This window comes from Balaenoptera borealis (assembly GCF_965194805.1).
Source record: "Balaenoptera borealis genome assembly, chromosome: 20".
Taxonomy (NCBI): Eukaryota; Metazoa; Chordata; class Mammalia; order Artiodactyla; family Balaenopteridae; genus Balaenoptera; species Balaenoptera borealis.
This window is the reverse complement of record NC_138879.1, coordinates 25,397,281-25,417,474: the sequence shown is the minus strand read 5'-3', so window position 1 is coordinate 25,417,474 and position 20,194 is coordinate 25,397,281. Positions and strand designations below refer to the sequence as shown.

Genomic DNA, 20,194 nt, shown 5'->3' with positions numbered 1-20,194 from the left:
ATTCCAGGTTGCCGGCAGCGCGGACAGCAGGCAGAAAGGCTCAGAGGCAGCCCGCGGAAGGCGGGCGGCCGGGCTCAGAGCAGCAGGGATGCGGCCACAGCAGCCGGGTAGTTCGCACCGCTCAGCTTCTCGCTATCGGCGCTCATTTACTTCCCCCAATTTCAAGTTTTACTTGGGTCGCTGGGTCAATTTAGAATGAGATAAATTAAAATAAATGAAAGTAAAATAAATTGCAATAAAATAACCGAATAGCTCTTGCGGAAAATGTTTGCCGACCGAGCGGAAAGCCAGGAGCATCTTGACGTTGGAGGCCTGATTGGGCGGCCGGGAGGTTTTGCTCGCCGGCCTGGCCTCTGCCCAATGCCGCCCGCCCGTCGGCGCGAGAAGGGGGAGTGGATTTGGGTGGTCACCTTCCCTTTCCTTCCGCTCCTTCTTCGCTTGAGGCCTAGCACTTAAGATTTCAGCTCTATATTTGTGCCTCGGCGGCCGTGCCGAGCCAGAGCCTGGTGTGAAGGCCTGAATGAGGAAGAGTTTGTGGAACTGTGGGGGGTTTGTTTTTTGTTTTGTTTTGTGAATGTGTGCGACTGGGCATGTGGACTCAAGGACGTGTTTACTTGGGGGCAAATGTGAATCTGTGTGTTTTATGAGCCAATGTGTGAGTGTACCCTGGTATGTATAAATGTCTGTGAGTATGAATGTGGGGTTACTTGTGTGAGTGAATGTGAATACTATGTGTCCTGGGCAGGGTTTGGGATGTGTGAATGCCTGTATGTTTATTTGTGAACATAAGAATATGCGTGTTTGTGACTGTGTGTGACAATGTATATATTTATTTATGTGCAGTGTCAGCCTGTAAATAGGTGTGGTTGGGTGCATCTGTGTGTCAATATGTGTAAAAAAATGTAAAGGGAATGTGTGTGTGTGGTATCCGAGTTGGCAGCCCCCAGAGCAAGGGGCACAAGAAAAAAGAGCAAGCCCCAGCACAGAAAGAAATGGGCCAGCAGCAGAAGTTGGAGCAAAGGAGCGCTGGGATGCATGACTATCCCTCCCCCCTCCCAGCCTTAGGGAGACACAGAAAATAGGGGATCTGTTTATTTTTAATTGCTTTTATTTCTTCATCCTTCAGATACACATAGAATGCAAAGAGGATCACAGGGGCTGGTGGGAGCAAGGAGCAGCGGGCAGGCCAGGTGCACAGAGGGGACACTTGAGCTAGTTGGTGGGTCCTTGGGGCTCCCTAAGGCCGCTTCAGCGCCGCTACTGGGAAGGGGGTGTTGCTCAGGAAGCTGGGGAACCACACATGTTATTCCAGACCCACAGACCACACAGACAGCGTCAAAGATGGGGCTTACAAAACAGCAAGATTTTACCAAAGACCTTAACAATTAGCGACATAGAAAAGGGGAGGCAAATTCCAGAAAGCTACAGAACAGGTAGATGATGTCCTTCCCATACTGTACAAAACAAACCTGATGGACTTTCCTATAGGTAGTATTTTTTTTTCAGTGTTAAGAAACCAAAATTTCACCTTCTCTCCTTAAAAAAAATTAACTGCTTTCCATTTAAATAGGTTTTTTTCCCCTCCCTATTTGACTTGAGTTTCCTGGTTCAGTTCCCAGAGCTGGGTTTCTCTCTCTTTCCCTTTTTCGTCTCTCTTCCTCTGCCCTTCCTCTGTCCCTCACTCTTCCTCGTCCTCCTCCGCCTCGGCCTTGTCCTGCCTGGTGGCCCCGGGGCCTGCTGTCTTGTTCTCTTTTTTCCACTTCATGCGGCGGTTCTGGAACCAGATCTTGATCTGTCTTTCGGTGAGGCAGAGCGCGTGCGCGATCTCGATGCGCCGCCGCCGCGTCAGGTAGCGATTGTAGTGAAACTCCTTCTCCAGCTCCAGGGTCTGATAGCGGGTATAGGTCTGGCGACCTCGCTTTCGGTCGGTCCCTGCGCAGGTTATTTGCAGGAGAAAAATCAGTGAGTGAGGAACGAGCCATGAGAGTGCTCACCTCCCTCTTGGACCCTGTATGCGGTTTGGCATCGGTGGTTGGAAGAGCCTATTTCCCATTACATCAAATTGTCACTATCCATACCCCAGCCTATGCCTGCCATCTTTCCTCAACGTGCAGACCTTTCTACAGACCTCCCAAGGCAAACACTCCCATCTTCCACCCAGGAAGTCTTCTAGCCTAGGGCTTCTGAACACAAGGTCTAACCTGCTGGCTCTTGAAGGCCCTGTGCCTAAAGGGGTGTATGTGGGATGAAAGGCAGTTAATCCTCCGGGACCAGGAACCCCAAGTCTCCCCTTTTGCATGCTGACTCTGATGGTCTTTGGGGGTACAGGACAACAGAAACCATGCAAGTGACCCTGGAGTGGGACTCTAGGCCTGGCCTGAGGGCTTTTCCCAAAAAGAAAAGGAGACAAACAGCCTCATAGGTCCAGTCTCCCCCCTCCCCCAGCCTGTTGTGGAATGAGGAGGAGGTGAGAATTTGCAGATTTCCTTGGAGCGTGGAGTCAGTTGGAGAGCAGCTGCCTTCTGATGACTATTTTCCAGTGAGTGGCTGAGGTTCAGACAGGGCCAGGCTGTCCTGCCTGCCCACCTGTCCAGACAACCCAGCCCTCCAAAGCAATCTTTGGGCCTCCAGGAAGGCACAGAGGGAGAGGAGAGACAGCAGCCTGGGTTGGGGTAGAACATTCAGTATCTGGCTGGTGGGGGCTGAAGGGCAGGGAAGAGCTTCCCAGGTTAGGCCCCAAACCCTGAGGAGGCTTGGGGGAGGTGCTGGTGCCAGCCCTCCTAGGAAGGAGACAGTGGGAGGAGGGGCTAGGGGCCCTAATTTCAAGTCAGATAAAAGCCAAGCTGAAATGTTTATGAGCAGAAAAATTGGGGCTTTAATAAATCAGCTGGAAAGACAGTTGAATTATGAAGCAGGTAATGGGGACCGTGACCACTAATACTGAAAGTGTAAGAGCTGGGCTCCTCCTGGCCCTCAACCCTGGCTGGATTGGGAGCATCTGACCACAAGTCTTGGGTCTTCTGGACCTTGAGATTGGCCTCTGAGTCCAGGACAACGTTATGAAGGATGTCTGGGAGAGGCTTGTCAGGAGACCCCACGGAGCCTCTGGTCTCTTGGGGTTCCTGCAGCAGCTTCCTCGGTGGCCTGCACTCTCTAACTCTTGATTTGGCTCCTTGGAGTCCTAGTGTCTCCCCCAAGAGGACATCCACCCTTCCGGAACGACACTTGCAAACTAGTTGGCCAGTTCTCCAGGGGAGCTAGGAAGGGCACCTGAGGAAGCCAGCTGTACTCCCCTGAGGCCTCTGCTCCTTTCTCTAGTTCGCCTGCCTCCCCCTTCCCAAGTTTACTGGGGGTCAGGAGCCTGCTCTCTCTTGGCCTTAGCCCCCCTCTCTCCACCTGCCTCTCTGGCTCTGTGTCCCTGGCTGAATCCTCATCACCTCTCACACCCCCTCCTCCCACCAGGCCTCTAGAGCCCACCTCTAATTGTCCAGAAGGGAATAATGGGGGAGCGGGGTTGGCTGGGAAGAAAGGGGGAGGGGAGAACTGCTCAGCGCTGCAGCCCCCTCCCCTAGACCTTATCCAAGCTGGGGCTGGGGGACACACCCAGAGCTGAGATCCCCGGCTGGGGAAGGGAGAAGGGAGGGGGGGAGACCCTAATGGCTATTCTCTGAAAACCCCAGCCTTCCTCCGCAAGACAAACGGCCTCCTCTCCAGCCCGTGCCGGCGCGGCTGATAAATATTTAAAGCTAAAAGGACGGGAGGAAGGGTGGGGGGGGGCGGGTGGGCTGGGGGCTCAGAGCGCCGCGGCGTCGGCGGAGAGGGATCCGCTAGGGAACAGAGCGAGCCTGAGAGCACCAAGCAAAAACGGGAATGGGGGCGGCGCGCCGGGTCGCGGCTCGGGGTGGGGGGCCGCGTCCCCAGGGCCGACCTCCTACCAGGAGCACTCTGGACACGGAGAGGGGCACTTGGCCGGGAAGGGGGCGCCTTCCGGGGAATGTGCCCGGGCCACTGCGGCTCGGGACCGCTCGGGACTGCTCGGTGCGCGGCGTTACCTGAGCTTCGCATCCAAGGGTAGATCCGGAAGTTACTCTCGGCCGCCAAGTCCGAGTCCCTCTGCTCCTTGGCGCCCGCCGCCTTGGCAGAGTCGCCGGGACACACCCCGGAGAGGTTCTGCTCAAAGGGTGCGCAGTGCATGTTGAAGGAACTCGGCTCGAGCCCGTAGCCGGCCGCGTAGACGCCGGCTGCACTCTGGCCCGCCATGCCCCCCCCGCCGGGGTACAAGCCCTGCATCGAGGCGGCGAAGGAAGCGCCCGAACCCGCTCCATAGCCCGGGCGCTGGGGGTTAGAAGCAAACGCACAAGAAGTTTGTTCGGGGAAGGCTCCGGTAGCGAAAACCGAACTTGCGGCTGGATATTTAGAAAATAAAGCATTCGCATAATACAATGAACTCATAATTTGGCCGGATGATTTGTAGGCAGGGACGTTTTAGTGTCGGTTTTACGAGATTCCTTGATATATTACAGAATTAGAGTCCAGATTTACACCAAAAAGGACCCCCTTTTTCCTCTCTGGACCACGTGACCCCGCCCACGTGACGTCCCCTCTGCCAATAGCCGGGCAGCCTCCTCACGGCTCCCGGTAATGTGGAAAAAATTGTGTGGCGTTGGATTTATAAAATATGATCAATAATGAATGAGAAAACCAGGCCCTGTGGATTGGGGCTGGGGGCTCAAGGGCCGCTGTCGACCCCCGTGGGCTGGAGGCAGCTTGCAGGCGAGATTTGGGGAAGAAGGGATTGAGTGGAACGGAAAATAACCTCCGAGAGCGATCCTTGTTGTCACCCCCTCCTCCCCAGCCCGTTACCCAGCCAGAAACAAACGCAGGGATTGCATACAACCGGGTGAGTGGGTGGGTGGGGGCAGGCCAGGTCTTTATTAATCCGGACCGCTTCAGCCTGGCTGGGCCTTTGGGGGAACTTGGTCCGGAATTGGTCCGTTTCTCCCGAGGTGAGGAGCGAGGTGAGCCTGGCCTCAAGGCTCGCTCACTCTCTCTCTGCCCCAGACGGGCAGGGATGGAGTGAGGTTTCCTGGGTGCTCCCAGAGGCGCGGAATCCAGCCCATGGGCGTTGGATGCTGCGGTTTCTGGTGGCTAAAAAATAAAAAATAAAACAAAAGGTTTTAAAATTAAAAAAGGAAGGGGGTGGAGAGGGTGGGAAGAGAAAGGAAGGGAGGAGGGTGGCCCGGTATGCTGCTCTCCTGGTTCCCGGAGGCGGATGCCTCAGTCGAGCGTGGCTGCTGGAGAAGCAGAGGGAGCGAAGGAAGGAAGGCGGCGAGCCACCACCTCGGAGCTGAGCGAAGGTGGCCAAGTCCCAGAAAGGGAGAGGCAGGGAAGAGCATCTCCCTTCTCCTCCTGCTCCCCCCCCCCCACGAGAGTACGAAAACAATTAAATTTTTTTTTTAATTTTTCAGCTTGTTCAGCAGCTCCGCACTCCACCTCTACCCCTGCACACACACACAGGAGAGGGCACACAAAAACAAAGGGGGAGGTTGGGGAGATAAAGCCACCAACCCAGGCGCATCTCTCCCGCATGGCCTGGGCGCGGGGGTCTCCGGGGCCGGCAGCCTCGGAAGACGAAGGGAAGGGGAGGGGGTTTCTCTCGGCTTCCCTCCCTCGTTCGTCTCTCCTCCAATCACGCGCAGCCGCCTCCCTCACCCCCTGCGCCCCTGGGCCAAGGGACTCGCACCACCTGCTTCCAGCCCCCGCCCCCTCCGCTGCGCGGCCAGGCGGACACAGGAGCCCGGTGACCGGCTCCCCCCCTCCGCAGCTCTGCAAGGCGCCGGGAGCAAATGAGGAGTACGGGCCGGGCAAGTCTCGGGTTCTCGCTTGTAAACTTTATTGTAACTCTTCCGCCCTTTTCAGGCGCAGACAACAGAACAAAGTATAGAGGAACAACAAAATATATAATTAGCCCTCCCGCCCCCCAATAAAGCAATTCACGGATACAGGATACATTCTCTTCACAGTAAACCTAAGAACACTTTAAACAATTGCCCACAGCGCGCATGCTAACTAAAGTAACCTCTTTTGAGAAACACTTAAGACAAAATTGTCAAACCAAAGCGGTGGAAAAGGGGGGGAGGAAAAGAGAGAAGCCAGAGAAAAAGCCAGCGAGCTAGGGAGGGCAGCGGGGAGGGGGGTGGGAGGGGAAATGAGGACGAGGCGAGAGAGAGAGAGAGAGAGAGAGAGAGAGAGAGAGGGAGGGAGACAGAAAGAATTACGGCGTGAATAGGCAGTTTCATGTTGTTGGGAGAACTTAGCAGAAATCGGTACCTCGGTCATTACAAAGAAGCACGTTCAAAGGAAAAAAGACCATTGCACAAGGAGGCTTTTTACACGGGGCAGGGGCGTGGGGGTGGGGCTCAGCCAGGCCGCAGCCGCTCACCCTAGCAGGGAGAGGAAGTCCTTGCTTAAAATCCTTTTCTTTCCCCCCCACCCCCGGCCCCCAGGAGGTGGGAAGGAGATCCACGGTAGCTCACACACAGAAGCTATTACGAGAAACTACCACTAGCGGGGACTGGCGCGGCGGGGACGCTGCGGTGGGAGGCCAGGCTCCGGGCCCCGCTCACGGGGCCAGAGCTCTCTCGGGCGGGGGCGGGCGACGGCAGCGCGGTCGGGTGACCCGCGGAGGCAGGGCGGCCGCGGCCCTGGCAGTCCCAGCTGGAGCCTACTTCTTGTCGCCCTTCTGCGCGTCGCCCTCGTCCGCCGCCTCCGGGGCCCGCTCCAGCTTCTGTTTCTCCAGCTCCTCCTGCTCGCATTTGCTGCTAGGGAACTTGTCTTTGTTGTTCTCTTTTTTCCACTTCATCCTTCGGTTCTGGAACCAGATTTTGACCTGTCTCTCTGTCAGTCCCAGCGCATGCGATACCTCGATCCGCCGCTTGCGAGTCAGATAGGGATTAAATAGGAACTCCTTCTCCAGCTCCAGGGTCTGGTAGCGGCTGTAGGTCTGTCGGCCTCGCCTGCGTCCGGCGGCTGCTGGGAATGGGGGAAAGGGCGAGACAGAGGGGAGGGGAGGGTGGGGGAGGGGGCAGAGACAGAGAAGGTTGGAAGATTCGTGAACCAGCCTAGGAGACCAGTATAATAAGGGCAGGGGACCTTCTACCCCGTGCAGGGGCGGGAGCGCTGGGAGGCCGCGGTCAGCCGAGGGGGGGCGGGTGAGGGGGATCAGACACCACTGAATCTAAGGGAGCCAGAAAGGGGAGCCCCCTCCCCTGGTAACCAGCACCAGAGAGTTGGGCGGGGGTGGTTGAATCTATTAAAAGTGCCATAAACTTTAGAAGGAAGGATGTGAAGGAGGGGGAAAAGTAAGAATAAAAAAGCCGGGATGGGGACGAATGGACCCACCTTGAAAAGCCCCCAGAGCCTCTGCCCCAGAAGAAAAGTTTCTTCAGGGTAATTAAACTATAAAGCAATTGAGAAGTGCAAAAGTTGAGCGCCCCATTCCCACCACCCTTTCTCCACTACCCCCCATAAAACAGTAAAAGGGGAAAAAAGGAGGGGAAGAAGAAAAAAAGTCAGGCAGGGTGAGGGGTTTATGGATTCAGGAAATGTCGCTTAGCGACCTCCTTCAAGGGAAACAAAAAAAGAAAGAAGTAAAGGGAAGGAAGGAAGGAAGGAAGGGAGGGAGGGAGGAAGCAAGGAAGGAAAGAAGGGGGAGCCTATCTGAACGGAGCAAGCAAGTCTTCCAGGGGCTGGCGGGACCGCGCCTGGCCTGCCCGGCCCCCCGTGCCGGCCTGGGCCCCGGGTCTCCCTTCCCCCCGCCGGCCCCGACGCGAGCTCACCTTGCGGGCGCATCCAGGGGAAGAGCTGTGTGGGCGACGGGCTCTGCTCGGACCCCTCGGCCTCCTCCCCCAGGCCGCTGGCGGCGGCGAGCTTGCAGTCTGCGTACTGCACCAGGTCTGGATCCTGCGCACCGAACAGGCTCTGCCGCTGCAGCGGGTCGTAGCCGTAGAAGTTGCCCGGGTCCCCGTGGCACGCCACGGCGCACGGGTTCTGCTGATAGGGAGCCGTGGACAGCGACGACGGCCCGTGGTAGAACTCCTGGATTTGCGACGGGTGCTGGAAGCTGCCGCCGCTGCTGGGACCGTACACCACGGTGGGTCGGCCGCCCAGGTCCTGGGCGAAGCCGCAGTCATAATAATTGGGGCGCAGGGACTCCCCGGTTTTGTATTTGGAGAACAGTGAGTTGACGAAATAAGAGCTCATTTTATTGAATTTTGAGGCGGCGGCGGCGGCGGCGGCTGTAGTTGGGGGCTGTTGGGGAGGGGGTGGGGAGGGGGAAAGGGAGGGAGAGAGAGAGAAAAAAACGCGGATTCGCCGGCTCCCGGTCACCCTCGCCAGGAAAGGAGAGGAAAAGGAGGAGGGGGGAAAAAGAAAAGAAAGAAAAGGAGAAGAAGATCTCGAAGCCACCACACTTTTTGTGATTTCCGGGAATAGAAAAGGACAGCGAAGCCTCCAAAAGTCTAAGCTTGCATGGCAGCCGCGGCTCGCTCGCCCTCCCCCACCCCCCACCCCCCCCAAAAAATATACCGCCACTTAAAGAGGTCCTCGCTTTACATTTCGAAGAAGGGATGCCAGTTCATAAACAGTTTTCGGTGATTTACTTCCCTGCAAATGAGTTGTTTCATATTTTGCACTGTCTTTTCATGATCATTTGCATCCATTAGAGACCCCGCATCCTATTGGCTTCTCCGTACTCCTCCCGGACAGAACGCAGAGCTAGGGTGAGAGCGAGAGAGAGCGAGCAAGAGAGAGAGCTAGAGCGAGAGAGCGCCAGGGAGTGAGGAGAGAGGGAAAAAAAAAAAAAGAAGGGGAAGGAAAAAAAAAAAAAACACCCAGGGAGAGAGAGGGGGAGAGGGGGAGAGAGCGGGGAGGAGAGGGGGGAGAGAGAATGAGTACGGATTAAATCTGTTTAACTACCTACATTAATGAGATATCTCTCGCCTCACAACAAATCAAATACCTTCGCAGACCACCCCCAAAGACTGATGTGGGACGCACGGAAAAAACCACGCACACACATACACAACGCGCCAGGCGTAGGCACGCTGTTAATTTCGCGATTTTAACGAGGCAGTTGGAGTCTTTTTAAATGTCAGGGTCGCTTCGGAAAAATGTAAAAGAACACGGTTTAATTGCACCGAGTTTTAAAAGGTCCTATAAATGTAATTGGTATTTTAATACAAGTTATCAAATCATACAGCTTCCTCTCCTAAACATATTTTCAAACAAACGAGGTAGTCATATTTAAAGCTTTAATGATCAATTTCCTTATTATTGATAAAGGTTTAACTATCGTGTGGAGGGAATTGGCTGGGTAACCGGCCCCCAAAAACGGCTGTAAACTCTTTAACAAACTATAAAACGCAATAAAGCCGAGTCTGTTGTTGTTTATGCCGCAGCGCATAAAAGCTGTTAGCATTTTACGAGTTCTTTCCTCTACAGCTATAAAACTGCAGCTTCGATCGCCCCCGCTGCCCGACTGCAGCACGGTGGGGGTGACAAAGCCGAAGTGAGAATGATTATGAGTTTTTTCGGCGCAGACGGTGACTTTTCAGAGATTTTCCGCCTCCTTCAGCTGTTGAAGCACCTGCCCCCACTCCCTCTCCGGAGCCCCCAACCACACTCTCTGCCCCACCCAGGCCACTCACCAACTTTCCAACAAACAAACAAGGCTTTTCTTTGGAGAAGGGATCCAGGAGAGCTTGAGGAGGCACCAGGAGGAAGAGCTGAAACTTTCTGGTTAATGGGCAGTGGTGAAGTCCTGACTAAAGCTCACCCTGCAACTGTGATTCTGCAGTTTTACACAACCTGGGGTGGCCTGGGAGGGGGTTGCTGGAATGGGGAGGGAGTCTCTAGAAGGTACTGGAGCCCAGTCAGCAAGCCTTTGGTAGACCAACTCTGTGTGATGGGAGAGGGGCCTGATGCCACCAGCAGGATAACATTCAGTTGGGCCGCCCCAGTCCTGCACCCAGGCCTCGGGACCCAGTAACCAAGCCCAACTGGCTCCCAACCTTCCCAGGCCAGTCCTCCACACCTTCCGCATCACCCTCGGTTGAGAGGGCAGTTCCAGGCTCATCAGCACATCAGAGGGAGGGAAGAGCAGTGGAGGCTGCTGCCCTGGTGCCTGGCCTTGGTGCCCACTGTCTTGTGCCCTCCTCTGCCCTGGACACTGACTGCAGAGTGTATGAATGGGAGGGGCACCATTTAGCCTTCACCGTCCTTTGAGCCACTGTCACTACCTAAACTGACTTTGGGGTAGAAGGGATTTGGATGCAGCAAGGTCACTGAGTCCCCCATTTTCTCTCCTCTCCCCTTGGGAGCCTCTAGTTAAACCCTGCTCTCCCTCCAGACCTGAGGACCTAGGTCCTGAAACAGACTGCAGGACCCAGCTGACTGGATGCCACACTCTCTTGCCAGTTGCCTTTCCCGGCCTACTGGGCCTAGTGACAATGGTGGCCAGGCTTTAGAAGGCCCCAATCTGAGGGTCCAAACCAATGGCTTCCTGAAGTGGCTCACTGAGCAAGGAAACGAAAGGCAAAGAAAGGAGAGGAAAGAAAAGGAAAAGAAAGGAAAGAAGGAAGGAAGGGAGAGAGAGATAAAGAAATCTTCTAGCAACAAAGGTGGAGCCTTTACAAATACATTGGATCCACAGCTGATCCATTGTTTATTCACGAGAGAGTGGCTTCCTTTTGGAGGGGTGCTTTTTGGGGATCCCACTCACCCCAACCTTTGTAAAAAGGAAATTATCACCTTTTCCAAAGGGAAGGTACCGGTGGGGCCACTTGGTCCTTCAAAAGTGAATCTGGAGAATGGGAGAGGGGCTGAAAGGGAGAGAGAGAAAGGAGAAAAGGAGGGGAGAGGACCAGGGTCTTGAATTTTCAGCGCCAGGCTGAGGGGGCGGTGAGGCAGCGGAAGGCAAAGTTAAGTTGTTGCCAAAGCGAACATTTTTATCAAGTGCCGGGGATTTTATGGTCATGATTTGAGGACTCACCGGTGAGGTAGAAATTCAATGGCTTGTTCTAAATCATCCCTACACCGTGCCAGAAATTCCTGATGGAAGGAAAATGTTTCTATTATAAGAAAAAACAAGAAAGAGCGAGGAGATAATTTATAAACACCCAACGGAGCGCAGATTTATTAGAGAAACTCAAGTTGAGAAACTCCGCTAGCCTCTTCGCACCCGGTCCTGGGGGAGGAGAGGCGAGGCTGCAGCGGGGCTAATCTTAAGGGGGGGCATCTATTTCTCGCACGCGTTTGTCCGGATGGAGGGCAAGGATCGGCCGGGCCGGGTCGAAATGGGAGATGTGGAATCTAAGGGGCTATGGGCAGGCTGACAGCGCTCAGGTCTCAGAGCGAGAAATGCCTGAAGTCCAGGCCTCCAGCTGCTAAGATGCGAAGGGACCGGTGTTCCCCAGGTCTGTCTGGGGCCGGGGCCTCGGGGCACGGAGCCCGAGCTCTCACCTGGAAGCCACGGGACGCGGGGAGAACCAATCCCCTACTTCCTGCACTGCGCCTGTTCCCACATCCATCCGGAAAACGCACTCTTTTTTGGCGGCCCAAATTGGAGCACCCAGATCAACCGAGGAAATATCCAAGCCTTTCGCACCTCGCCGTTCTGGGAGACCCTGCCCTGAGCCCGGGTCGCCCGGCGCCGCCCCGCCCAGCCCCGGCCACATACAAAGGCTCTAGAGCCTCGGTCCGTGCGGAGCCGCCCCGCCGGCTCTGGGCACCTCCGAATCCCCGCCAAAGCCACGGATCCGTTTCCCCCAAAGTGCTCCCACCCCTACCCCGGACTGGCTCACCCGGTTCCCTCTCCCGCCGATCCCGCAGCAGGTTGGGGCGGCTTCCTCTGTATCCGACCTTCTGCTGGCTCGCCCCTCTCACCTGACCTGCTCACCCGTATCCGCAGACATTCCTCTCGCCCCCCTCCCCTGATAATCTCATTTTTCCGAACCAATCCTCCTCTTTTATTTGGATCCACTAATTCTATTATTACTATTATTCCCCGTTTTCTTGCATTTGTTGTCCCACCGAACGTAGAAACTGGGTGAGAAGCCCTGAGCCCTGCTCCTGGGGGAAATTCAGAAAATTGACCATTTGAGGAGAGGGGGTCAACACCACTATATCTGTAATCTGCAAAATGGGGGAAATGGCCACAATGAACCCTGTATTTTTATTCTGGGCAAATTATTCATGACTTTTGGTAGCGCTCAATTCGTAGATTCAGGGCCGACCGAAGTGCGAGGTGCAGCCGCGGGCGCCGGCAGCCGCAGCACGGGGGATTTTCACGTGGAGCAAGGGTGCCATCTAGCGGCCATGCTGAGAAAAGGCGCCGCCGCCACCGGCTCCTCCAGCTTCTCAGCGAGCCAGCCAGTGCGGCGACAATGCGGAGAAACTTTCAGTATTAGCAGAAAAGGACGAGGGAAACGAGAGCGGGCGAGAGAAAAGGCGTCGGAAATCAGGCAGTGGTTCATAAAATTGTGCAGATAAGCTAAAAAAAATTTTTTTAAACAAAACAAAACAAACAAAAACAAACAAACAAGGAGAGGGGATAAGGAGCGAACAAGAAACCAGAGGCTTTTCTCTCTCGTCCCCACCCCCCACCTCAAGCCCCTAATTTCGGGCAGATACCGCCGAGCAGTGCGCCGTTTATGGCCCGTAAAAGGGGGAGCCGAGCACATTTCAAACCCAACACGATTGTTTCAAATTCTGAGGGGAAACAATTGGGCTTTTTGTGGGGGAAGAGGAGGCCTGAGAGGGTGGGACGAGACTGTAAAAGGATCAAGAGGCTGCCAGCGCCCAGACGTCTGGCCCCGCCGGACCTGCGTGCGTGTGTGTGTGTGTGTGTGTGTGTGTGTGTGTGCGCGCGTGCAGGGGGCTTCTCTTTATGACGCCCGATTCTGGAAGGGGGTGCGGTTTCGAAGAACAAAGACGAGTCCCAGTTGCATTCCGTGAAGCATTTGTGACAACAAAAGTGTTCTTCCCTCCCCTCTCCCTCCTCGCGCCTCTTTGCCCCCTGGGGCCCCCGGAAACCCCGCGCCCCGCACTTCGGGAGGGTGAGGATGGGGGCGGCCCAGTCAGGCCCACCCATTCGCCCGCCAGGCCCGGAGCCCAGGCCCAGCTGTGGCTCTCTCAGCTCCGGAAAGTTTCCCCTCACTGTTTGCTTTGCTGCTGTTTAGTTTCTTAACCTTCAGAAATTTATACGCTATAAACTTTTATAGCGGTCATATTCTTTTATTGCTGCGCACACGGCATTGAATTCCTCTCCCGGCTTCCCTCTGTCTCGCACTCTCCCGGTCCCCCTCTCTGAATCTCTCTTTTATGACAGCAGATTTCCCCATCTCCGGCTTCCGAGCCTCCGCATCTTCGCCTTTGTTTGTTTTTAAAGAAGCCACCCCGGGCTGGGGACCCAGACGCCGCCGGAGGCTTCCCGGGGCGCCCTCGCCCCCTACTCCGCAGCACTCCGTTCAGCTCCTGCCTCACTTTCTTGCGTTTCCTCTGGGCGGAATCCGGCCTTTTCGGCTCACTCTCAGCACGGGCTGGCTCCTGGGAGCCCAGGATGGGGAGGGAGCCCATTCTACACAAGCTTTAAAGGCAGATTCACTTTATATATCGACTGGAACCCTCGGAGGAGGAGGCGGGTTGGGGCCCAGCAGTATCAGGAGCTTCGCGTTCTCCTGCCTCCTGCTGTCTCTCCGATTAGCTCATCCTTCCGTTCGCCGGAGAGGGGTAGGCAGGGCCTTTTCGCTTCCAGGCTGCTTTCTCGAGGGTCAGGCTTTGTCCCCAACTCTACCCCAACCTCAGGGTCTCCGCGGACTGCAGCGCTGCTGGGTGGGCCCGGTGGGAGGCTCTGGCAGGAGGCCGGCTCCCAAGCGCCAGCACGGCAGAAGCAGAATCCCAGCGGCTGGATGAGAACGGCCGGGCTGCCGAGACCAGCGCTCCCCATTTGAGGCTTTGGTGGGACGCCACAGTCTGAGGGGGACAGAAAGGTGCCTTGAAACCGAATTTAATTCTGGGGTCCGACTGGGAAGGGTTTTGTTTGTTTGTTTGTTTTTCTCCTGAACCATTTCTGTTTCACACTCAACCATCTCTCCCAGCCTGTCCGAGCTGCCTCCACCCCTACCAAACTCCACCCGCCTTACACCGAGGCTGCTACCCTGTGGCTCAAATTGGAGCCTCATACTCCAGGTGGGGATTGAAAACCCTAAGGCGCTCACTCTTTCTGAGTGGAAAAAAGGACAGCCTGGCCTTCCGGAGGCCTCTATCTGCATCCCATCCCTCTGCTGCAGGGAACAGCAGAACGAAGTTACTGCCTTCTTCACTTGCATGATATTTTAAAGTAGCCAAAGCAAGGTGGATTTCTCAGCCAGCTGAGAGAGGACCTGCTTCCAGGGATGGCAGGGCAGGTCTTGCCTTCCTCTGGCTCTGGAGGTGGTGGCGAAGTCTCTAGTGCAACTTAAGAGGACGATTCTCATTGCCCCCTGCAGACCCAGACCCCTCTCCAAACCACTAATCTTTCCTTTTCTCCCCCTCCAGTCTCCCAGCTCTCCTGTTGGAAGGCTCTTGCTCAGTTTAAGCAGTGGTCTTGGGAACCTTGGTCTGGACCAGCTCTCAGCTCCACTAGGAAGCCCACCCTGCAACCTCTTGGGCACAGGACTCTCTCTTTATTCCAAGCCACCCTCTTGGAGCTAGCATCTCTACCTCTGGTCAGGTGAGGCGAGCCAACACAGAATGACACACAGGAGAGATTTATGTTCTAGAGTGATATATATTTTTTGTTCTTTTTCTTTGTTTTTTTCCTTCCAAAACGAACAATCAGCTCTAAGCCCCTCGCCCTCCCCACTCCCACCCACAACCCTCCCATATAAGCAACAACTGAAAACAGGCGAGACAATCACCCCCAAAGAAATCACAAAACACAGCACAATTTCACGACTGCCACCGACAAAGCAAAAGAAGTTCTACTGGAATGTCCCCTTGCAGGGTTGGGAGAAGCAGGAGCGAGAGTCCATGAATTGAAGGGGATTGGAGAGGTGGGGTAGCAGGGGGAGGAAAGAAAGCTGAGAGTAAGCTCCGGCCTAATGCTTAGGTGCAATTTCGCCTCTTTCCTTAGCAAGCGGGACTGCTCCCCAGAAGCGTGCGCGCGCAGATCGCCATCCAGGCCCGAGTCTCGGGAGGCAAAGCCAGGCACTGGGGCTGGTCTCTGCGCTTCTGCGCTGGGGCGGCAGCTGACAAGCCCGGGGCTCCTCCGTAGGGGTCAGACTGGGCAGGACGGGAGGAAGAAGTCCTGGGGAGACTTTGCTCCTCCCTATCCTCCACAACTTGCTCTGGAGAGGAGCCCGGGAATCGATTCACAATAAATTCTCCATCGGGTTCTCCTGACTTGGCTTTTCCACCTGTGGAGGGGTAGAGCTAGCAGAAGATGGAGGGTGGAGGGGGATTTCTACAGGGGCGACTTGACTCGCTGGTGCAAGGTGGATTGGCCGAACAGAGTTGATTTCAGAGCTGGGGAGGATGCGGAAGAACGCAGGGCTGGTGTTGAGCAAGAGAAGCTACAGTCTCTGTCAAGCGGGGCACAGATGAACATGAGGACGACATTGTCAAGGCTTACGACCCACGATCTGACCTCCTTTTGTTGGAAGGAGAGGAAAACAACATGCAGAATTAAACATTTCCTGCAGCAAAATGTGTGTATGTGGACTACCTTCATAAAACCTAAGAGACTCTCATAAGACCACCGCTGCCTTTCCTTGCCCTTTCTAACCCACCAGCTTGGGAGCTGAATTTACCCCACTCGCCCTTGAGTCCATGCCCGGGTATAGTTAAGGATTCCGTGGGGATGGTGTTGTGATGCTGGGCCTTTTGAGCTGCAGCGCCTCATTCAGGAGTGTGTCAATAGACTTCTTCTTGGTGTGTATTGCATCAGGGGCAGACCCTGGACTTGCCTGATGGTCTGTGGGCTATTCCACCAGATTTGGGGTGTGATGGTCTGCATTTAGGGTGCCACTTCATTTGAGTGTTGACTGTGAGTGCTTCCCATTGTTACTGTGGGCTCCAGGCTTTTTGCAGGTGGACGTCTGTTGGGCTGTGTGCAGTTGGAGTGTCCCTGGGTGACTTTGGGATAGGTGCAGGGGGGAAACAAGCAGGCTGGAAGTGAGGGGCTGGGGTTTCCCAGGAAAATTAAGAGGGTTGCTAGGGGCTCTACTAGGGGCACTCTTTCCTTGGGGCCCATCACCTTCTTAGGAACCAACTATATCTACCTTCTAAATCAATAAAACTCCCTCCTGAGGCCCAGGGAGAAGAGAAGGACAGGTGAGGGCAAAGGAAAGGAGAGAGGCTCTAGATGCAGAAAAGGACTTTGAAGAAAAAGACCCCCTTCCCCATTCACTTGAACACATCCCAGACAGCACAGGCTCCACAGCCATCCCTTATAAATAAGCATGAGATGGGGAAGGGGTGGGGAGGGCTGGGGGGAATCTTTACTCTTTGCCCTGTTCCTTATTCATTTTCTTCATTTTCATCCGCCGGTTCTGAAACCAGATTTTGACTTGTCTCTCACTCAGATTGAGGAGTCTGGCCACTTCGTGCCTACGGTCCCTGGTGAGGTACATATTGAACAGAAACTCCTTCTCTAGCTCCAGCGTCTGGTATTTGGTGTAGGGACAGCGCTTTTTCCGGGAAGAGCGAGCGTGCAGCCAGTTGGCGGAGAGGTTGGCTGAAAGAGAAGCAGCAATAGAATCAAAGAAAGGAAAGGGGGTGAAGGGCCCCTGTGTTCTCCTTCCAAGAGGGTGCACCCCTGGTCCCCACTCCCCATCTTACATTGGAGAAAGGGGCACCTGGGCCTTCAGGTTCCCAGAAGGGCTTCCAGAGATGGGCCAAGAGTTGCTATAGGTACCTCCAGGTGCGTTATTTGGACAGGATGGAGCCAAACGTGTGCCAGGCTTCTCACCACTTCCAAAGCTTTGCTTGCCCCAGGTCCTCACTCAGTCTCTTTCTCCACTTGGGTCGGAACTGGTTAGGACTTAGGTCAGAGCCCAGCCTGGCTAAAGCCCTCTCCCCCACCAGCTCTACCAGACTAACTAGTGGTGGCTGACTGAAGGGTCCTGGCTCTAGGTCTGAGAGGTGAGAGAAGGACTGGGCTGGGGGAGAGGAGAGTGGCTTCTGCTCAGCCACAGCCAAGAGACCTCCTGGCCCTCCAGTCCAGTTTGAGTGCACCCTCCTGCCTTGATCACAAGCTTGCATCTCTTGGCCACATGGCAGCAGCCATGTGTGTCTGTGCAGATATCTCACTGCCCCCCCACACACACCACAAATAGGGATTCACATTTAGAGACGCAAACATCCAGCACACTCCAATTCACATGCAACCCAATTGCAACCATTTATCAACTCCAGCCTGTGGACAAGGGAGTGCTGGAGGCTCACAGATAACTTATGGTTGCAATAGTCTCCTTTTCCACTCCTGCTCAGCTCGCAGTTTGGTTAAAGTAAGTTCAGGGAAATTGGGATGCAAGATTGGTCCAGTCCTAAGGGGGGGAGCCATGGATCATGTGGGGGTAACAGAAGTCCTTCAGAGCATAGCTAACTCCAACTGGCTCCATGTGGTGAGAGGGAAAAGAGAAAGGGAAGGGGTGACTGAGTAGAAGAGGGGAAAAAAGAGGAAACAAACATATATACAGGCTTCTCTTCTTCTTACCCCTGAACTCAGAAAAGTTGCCAAATAAAGCAGAGCCAATTAAAAATAACAGCCACCCTCTACTAGATTCCTTCACCCCAAATGAAAAGCACTGAATATTAAAAAAAAAAAATCTGGTTCATCCTGCGCTAAGTACCGTGTCTTACCAATTTGCAGCGCTATTTCCTTAATGTGATTGCCTGGGATGGCACCCACAGCCGCATTAAATATGAAAGAGGAAAAAAACTGTTAATAATTGATCCTAGCCAAACTGCTGCCTTGCACTAATGGACTTTCCAGGTAGAGTTTGTGGGCTTGGGGTGGGGATGGGGTCTGTTTGGGTGTGAGCAGGGAGGGTTTGGGAAGAGCCGTGTGTTACCCAAATGCCAACTCCTGTGATTCAACCTGGCAGGTTGGAGGTGGTGGGACCTCACAGAGACCTCAGGGGAGTTGGGCAGTTCTCTACCCTCCAGCAGGCAAGGGCACCCCCAAAGGGCCTGTGGGCCACTCTGCTGATGGGAAATCCGGCAGGGCAAGCAGAGACTAAAAGATCTGACCCTCACTCTCCAAAAAGAGTAAGGGGTGAGGACTTGTGCCCACCATCCTGAAGGTTATTGTTTGGGGGCTAAGAGCCCCGACCAATTTGCCCTTCTCAACCTTAAAAAACGAAAAATCCGCGACTCCCCTCCTGCCGCCCTTAGCGAGCAGCACATCCTGAAGATTAGCCAGACTTCGGTTCCTGGCGCGGGTGCGTTTGGAGGGGTGGGAGATGGTGAGAAACTACGTTCCGAGGATAAAGTTAGCCTCTCCGGCAAGCCTCTCTTCCCCCTACCCTTCTACTCCCCAGGGTCCTTTCGGGATCTCTCCTTCACGCAGCCGGTCGGCCGCGAAGTTCGGAAGCGATTCCCCAACTCCCTGCGAGGCGGACAGCTCTGGCTGGGGCTAGGGAGCCCCGCGGAGAGCAGCGGGAGGCGCAGAAAAGGAAGCTGCAAACCAGGCGAGGATGCCACGGAGGGGAGGGGGCGACCGGAGGGAAGGCTCCCGGGGAGGGGCCGGCGCATCCGGGGAGGGGGCTCAGTCTCCGGGTCCTGGGCTTCCCGCGCCCCTCCCGGCGCCGGCTGCGGACCCTGAGCGGCTACTGAGCGAGATCTGCTAAAAACAATCCTCCGTCAAGCTGTTGCATCGCAAATAAAATCCTAATGAGCCCCCTCCCTCTAGCCCTTGGCCGGCTTTTACGGTGTGCGCGTGGCGCGGGGAGCTCTGCCAGCCGTGCGGTGCCCGGCAGCCCGGTGCGCTCCCGCCCTGGCCCGCGCGGGCTCTCGGCCTCGCTGGCTGCCTCCCCGGCCCCGCCAGCTCCTCTCCCAGCCGGCGGTGGTCGGCTTCTTCCCGGGCTTTCAGCCCGGGCCTCGGGGGCGTGGGGGAAGGGAGGCCGAGAGAGCGGCGAGCTGGTCCTTGCGCCCCGGGTCCCCCGTGGACTTGGAGGAGTGGGGGCGGCGCTCCTCCAGCGGCCTCAGTCTCCCTTTCTGGGGCACTCAGCTGCCTCCCTCCATCTTCCCTCCGCCCCCGCTCGCTCTCCGGCCGTCGCCGCGGTTTCCCTTCACATTGTCCGCAGTTTATTGCCTCTCCCCTCCCCTCCCCTCCCCTCCCCCTCGCCTGGCCTTCGGCCTGGGTATTTCCTCACTTTTTATAACTTACTTTGATCCGGCCTCTCTTTGTCCTCGCTTCCTTCGCAAATTTTATTGTCCCCGTAGCCGGGTCTTTGATTAGACAGGACGGCCTCCCTGCCCGCCGAAGTTTCCAAACTGTACTCGGGCGTGCCCTGCTTGAGCAGCTCCCCAGGCGCGCCCAGCAGCGGCTCCGCCTTCACCGCCGCCTGGCCCTGCGCAGGAGCAGCTTCGCCGCGCGGCGCCGGCTCCAGCCAGGTGCGGAGGTACCTGCTCTCGGCCGGCGGGACGCCCTGGGGCTGGATGTAGGGGTGGTAGACGGACGGCAGGCTTCCGGACGCGTGCGGGCTCAGCGGCGCCCAGGAGGCGCCGAACACCGGCGCTTTGGGCTGGAAGCTGCACGAGGGGAACTCCAGGTGCTCCGCGTGGCCCGGCTGCCGGGGGCTCGCGTACTGGCCGGAAGGAAACTTGGCTGGAGGCGCGTCCTCACTCTCGTGACTTATGATCGAGTCGACATAATAGCTGCTAAGCGTCCCAGAAATGGACATTCTCAGACATTATCCGGGCGCTCGCAGGGGGAAGGGAAGCGCTCGCGCGCGGCGCCCAAGCAGGGAGAGGTGGCACCCGGACCGGTGTGAGGGCTTTCGGACGCGACCCCCCCCCAGCCCCCCACCCTCCCACCCCCACCCCTGCTCAACTTCTCAGCCAACAAAGTACAGTGGAGCAGCCTGGCTCAGCGCTCCTTGCAAAATGATTGGTCAAAGTTTTTCCGACTGCCTGATAAAGCGTCAGCTCC

The 20,194-nt window shown here is 55.9% G+C and overlaps 3 protein-coding genes across 5 annotated transcripts; all 3 read right to left on the bottom strand.

Annotated features, from left to right (window-relative positions):
* Nucleotides 1-1,090: 1,090 nt before the first annotated feature.
* Nucleotides 1,091-19,497, bottom strand: HOXB7 (homeobox B7). Its single transcript, XM_082373235.1, has 3 exons — nt 19,430-19,497; nt 4,053-5,148; nt 1,091-1,932 (listed from the first exon to the last, which is right to left on the bottom strand). Exons 2-3 carry the CDS (start codon nt 4,450-4,452, stop codon nt 1,679-1,681), a joined length of 654 nt encoding a protein of 217 aa, XP_082229361.1. The 5' UTR covers nt 4,453-5,148; nt 19,430-19,497; the 3' UTR covers nt 1,091-1,678.
* HOXB8 (homeobox B8) lies at nt 5,872-19,502 on the bottom strand. 3 transcript variants are annotated; one of them, XM_082373228.1, is made up of 4 exons: nt 19,430-19,502; nt 8,587-8,775; nt 7,839-8,310; nt 5,872-7,032 (listed from the first exon to the last, which is right to left on the bottom strand). In XM_082373228.1, the coding sequence occupies exons 3-4, from the start codon at nt 8,260-8,262 to the stop codon at nt 6,725-6,727; spliced, it is 732 nt and encodes a 243-aa protein (XP_082229354.1). In that variant the 5' UTR covers nt 8,263-8,310; nt 8,587-8,775; nt 19,430-19,502; the 3' UTR covers nt 5,872-6,724. The 3 variants fall into 3 exon arrangements, with proteins under 3 accessions (XP_082229354.1, XP_082229353.1, XP_082229355.1); XM_082373227.1 differs by lacking the exon at nt 19,430-19,502 and having other exon boundaries at nt 8,587-9,656; XM_082373229.1 differs by lacking the exon at nt 19,430-19,502 and having other exon boundaries at nt 5,872-7,029; nt 8,587-9,656.
* HOXB9 (homeobox B9) lies at nt 15,664-20,054 on the bottom strand. Its single transcript, XM_082373226.1, has 2 exons — nt 19,430-20,054; nt 15,664-16,774 (listed from the first exon to the last, which is right to left on the bottom strand). Exons 1-2 carry the CDS (start codon nt 19,944-19,946, stop codon nt 16,539-16,541), a joined length of 753 nt encoding a protein of 250 aa, XP_082229352.1. The 5' UTR covers nt 19,947-20,054; the 3' UTR covers nt 15,664-16,538.
* Nucleotides 20,055-20,194: the final 140 nt, after the last annotated feature.

What these genes read in the sequence shown, in the direction of transcription:
- HOXB9 (XM_082373226.1), bottom strand. Translation starts at nt 19,946, where the DNA reads ATGTCCATTTCTGGGACGCTTAGCAGCTATTATGTCGACTCGATCATA. An exon ending in CAAAGAGAGGCCGGATCAAA is followed by an intron (nt 16,775 to 19,429) that starts GTAAGTTATAAA and finishes CTTCTCTTTCAG; the next exon opens with CCAACCTCTCCGCCAACTGG.
- HOXB7 (XM_082373235.1), bottom strand. Translation starts at nt 4,452, where the DNA reads ATGAGTTCATTGTATTATGCGAATGCTTTATTTTCTAAATATCCAGCC. An exon ending in CCCTTGGATGCGAAGCTCAG is followed by an intron (nt 1,933 to 4,052) that starts GTAACGCCGCGC and finishes TAACCTGCGCAG; the next exon opens with GGACCGACCGAAAGCGAGGT.
- HOXB8 (XM_082373228.1), bottom strand. Translation starts at nt 8,262, where the DNA reads ATGAGCTCTTATTTCGTCAACTCACTGTTCTCCAAATACAAAACCGGG. An exon ending in CCCCTGGATGCGCCCGCAAG is followed by an intron (nt 7,033 to 7,838) that starts GTGAGCTCGCGT and finishes CCCCATTCCCAG; the next exon opens with CAGCCGCCGGACGCAGGCGA.